Source organism: Chaetura pelagica, unplaced genomic scaffold (assembly GCF_000747805.2).
Source record: "Chaetura pelagica isolate M959 unplaced genomic scaffold, ChaPel_1.0 scaffold387, whole genome shotgun sequence".
Classification (NCBI taxonomy): domain Eukaryota; kingdom Metazoa; phylum Chordata; class Aves; order Apodiformes; family Apodidae; genus Chaetura; species Chaetura pelagica.
In genome coordinates this window covers 414193-417187 of record NW_009954101.1, presented here as the reverse complement: position 1 = coordinate 417187, position 2995 = coordinate 414193, and the positions used below count along the sequence as shown (strand labels likewise).

At 36.4% G+C, this 2995-nt stretch overlaps 1 protein-coding gene across 1 annotated transcript; it reads right to left on the bottom strand.

Annotated features, from left to right (window-relative positions):
• Positions 1-330: 330 nt before the first annotated feature.
• ARL14EPL (ADP-ribosylation factor-like 14 effector protein-like) lies at positions 331-2611 on the bottom strand. The gene is made up of 3 exons (XM_010002346.1): positions 2501-2611; positions 922-1061; positions 331-553 (listed from the first exon to the last, which is right to left on the bottom strand). The coding sequence occupies exons 1-3, from the start codon at positions 2609-2611 to the stop codon at positions 331-333; spliced, it is 474 nt and encodes a 157-aa protein (XP_010000648.1).
• Between the last annotated feature and the right edge of the window lie 384 nt (positions 2612-2995).

Below are 2995 nucleotides of genomic sequence, written 5' to 3'. Positions count from 1 at the left end.
AGATTTTTCTGTCCATAGGCAAAAATATCCAATCCATTTACTTTAGCTATGTAATTAAAGACTGATCAAGGCTGCGTATACCATATGCTGTAAAAACGAACAAACAAAACCACAACTGACTGCAGAGAATTCAGCAAGAAAAAACTGACTTGAAGTAATACATACTTCTACTTAATGGGTAAGGTTGAAGTCTGCTAGTTAAGACACAATAAAGAAGCACAAGCATCACTGTCAGGTACTTCACTAGACATAATTCATAAAGCCAAGATTTACTTTAATGAAACGTGAAGAAAGAAGAATTTTTTTTCAGATGCAAAAGCTACCAGAACATCAGTCAGGGACAAAAAATGGCAATGCAGTGATTACATTCCCAGTTTCAGTCTCAATTGTATCATAAACCCACTTCCTATTGCAGCGACATTCTGGGCCACATTTGTTTGAATTACATTTAGGGCAAGGATAGAAGCAACCCAAGCAGTTCTTTTCCAGGCAATCACACAAATCGATGTTATTACAAACCCCCCTGCCATATTTGTCATATTTCTTTGTAATTCTGCAAAAGAGAAGAAAAAGTTATTCTCAGAGAAGCTTCAACATGTTCAAATACTAAACCAAACAAATGTGGAAAACATTTGTCCAAGAACAGGTATTTCCTCTTTAACAACTTCATGGTACAATGAAATATCAGTGCTACATCCTAATTGGAACAGCCACTGTTACTAAAAACGGAAGTGTGCCAAAGAAGTAAATCAAAGTTCTCTTAAGTCACACAAGAAAAGACTATTTTCCCAGTACAATTTTGATGTGTAGCAAGAAATCTGTCTGCAAAATATTAATGCTTTTATTTATTTAATGTATATTCTTTATACAGCATACTAGCCATTTTTTTAAGTACAATATGTAATAATTAGTAAATCTTACTTGGGCTCAGGAAAGAATTTTTCTTTCATCTGTGACATGCACGCTTTCTTTTTCTGCTCTCTAGTTTCAGGATTGAAGTCAGCTACCTGAGGTCCTGGATTTTGAAAGGCTAGGCATTTTAATTGTTTCTCAAGTTGTTGCTATAAATGAACAAGAGGAAGTTTATCAGTAGTACAATTAAAAGAAATATTTATTAGCTGCTGATTGTTCTTACTGGCTTTCAAATTACACTAAAATTAAAATTCGTGGTAACACAGATAGAAAATTAGGCCAAACTTAATTTAAGATCACATTGTTTACAATGTTTGTTTGTCTTAACTGTTGACTGAGTGTTCTTTTGCCAGTCATTCCTATGAGCAGCTGTACATCCTGACAGGAGATAGAGCAACTGTCACTGAATACATGACACTGGTACAATGGCATGGAGTTTGAAAGTTGTGGGAAGCAGAATCATATCTTTTTTCCTTCAACTCTATCCATAATGTAAAAACAAATAATATGATTATAAGCTTCTCAGCTGGATTTGCCCTTATCTTCACTGTTTCCTCAGATGCCTAGAACCCATCCTTGACCAAACAATCTGGGGGCAAGAAAAATGTCTGGAGGAGCAACTAGTGCAGGAAGGAAGCATTTGTCCCAGAAGGAATATAAAAAAGCACAGAGAAAGATAAGGAAACTAAACTGAGCACAGTTTTTGAGAAATAGGAAAGAACATTTTCTTGCCTGTTTTATAGGCTTTATGCTTGCAATTAGCTAAAACTGCTGAATAGCTCTGGAGGTTAAAACAACTCTGTATATTGCCATTCCACCTATGCTGTGTATGTTGACAGGCATGTCTAAAGTCAATGCAAACAAAGAAAGGCATTATGTCAAACAATTTATCTTCAGACAATGACTGGGGGCTTGCTATTCATTATGCAAAGGCAAAAATGTACATGCAAATATATTTTTTCTTAAGTAAATGGAGCAGGCTTGCTTCAGCTCTCCTGGAGGGTATAATTCCTTGCAGAGTTCACAGAGATTTTTCAAAAACAAGTAAATGCCTTCATGGCTTCACTGCTTTCACAAGGAAAGCAGCAGCAGCTCAGTCCAATCTGCTCATATGGTGATTTAGAAACATCCGTGCACTTAAATGTGTTCATTTATGAGCTGGTTGATGCTGTGCATCTTCAGTTGCATCCTCCTAAAAACCTATAGAGAAATCTCATGTACCTACATTATTCACACACTTCTGCTTTTGGGTCTGGGGTAGATTTTCACAATGCACAAAATATGCTTCAGCATCATCGTTGTCCCTGACCATAAATTAAGCCATTTCAAGCTAGAAACAAGTAATAAGCTATGGACATGGTCCTCCCTCTAAGAGTACTCTCATATTCCCCTACTTCCTGTTTCATTTGAGCTTACAAGTGCTCTCAGCTCTCTTAATTACCGCACTGCAAATTTGACTCATTTCACTGTTCTTACTGATGCTTCCCTGTTGACTTCAGCTTTTTATTTTGGGGTGGGTTTTTTTATGGAAGAAATCAAAGGCAATCATAAGTATCTTGATAATAAAATGGTACTAAAGAAGTCATACCAATTGTTTTTCAGTTATTGAGCAGTCCTTAGCAGGAAAGACATTTCCTTCTGCAGACATTTCCTGGGCACAACTGCTCTTCTTGCAGTTTTCTTCTATATGATCACTCATTTGATCACCCTTGTGAAATATATACATACATATGTGTGAGACACATAAAGAGATCCACAGACTTCTAAGTTAAGTTTTAAAGTTAAGCAGGTGATACTCACACTAGGATTTATGTGTTCTTAACCAACAGCAAATGCAGAACAAAAGTGACTCAATATCAGCCTTAATTTTAAAATGGTATTAAAATAATGCAACATAAACAAAAGCTCCATCACCAAAGCCACTCTTATTTTTGGTTAAGCAAACATCAGAAAATCTCTAGCGCATAAGTAACATGGAAAAACCAAAAGGTATGCTGTCCACTCTGAATCTGTGACTGACACCGCTCCATTGCGTTGTTACCCTTACTGTAAAGGGGAGAATTGGTTCTCACAGACCACATGA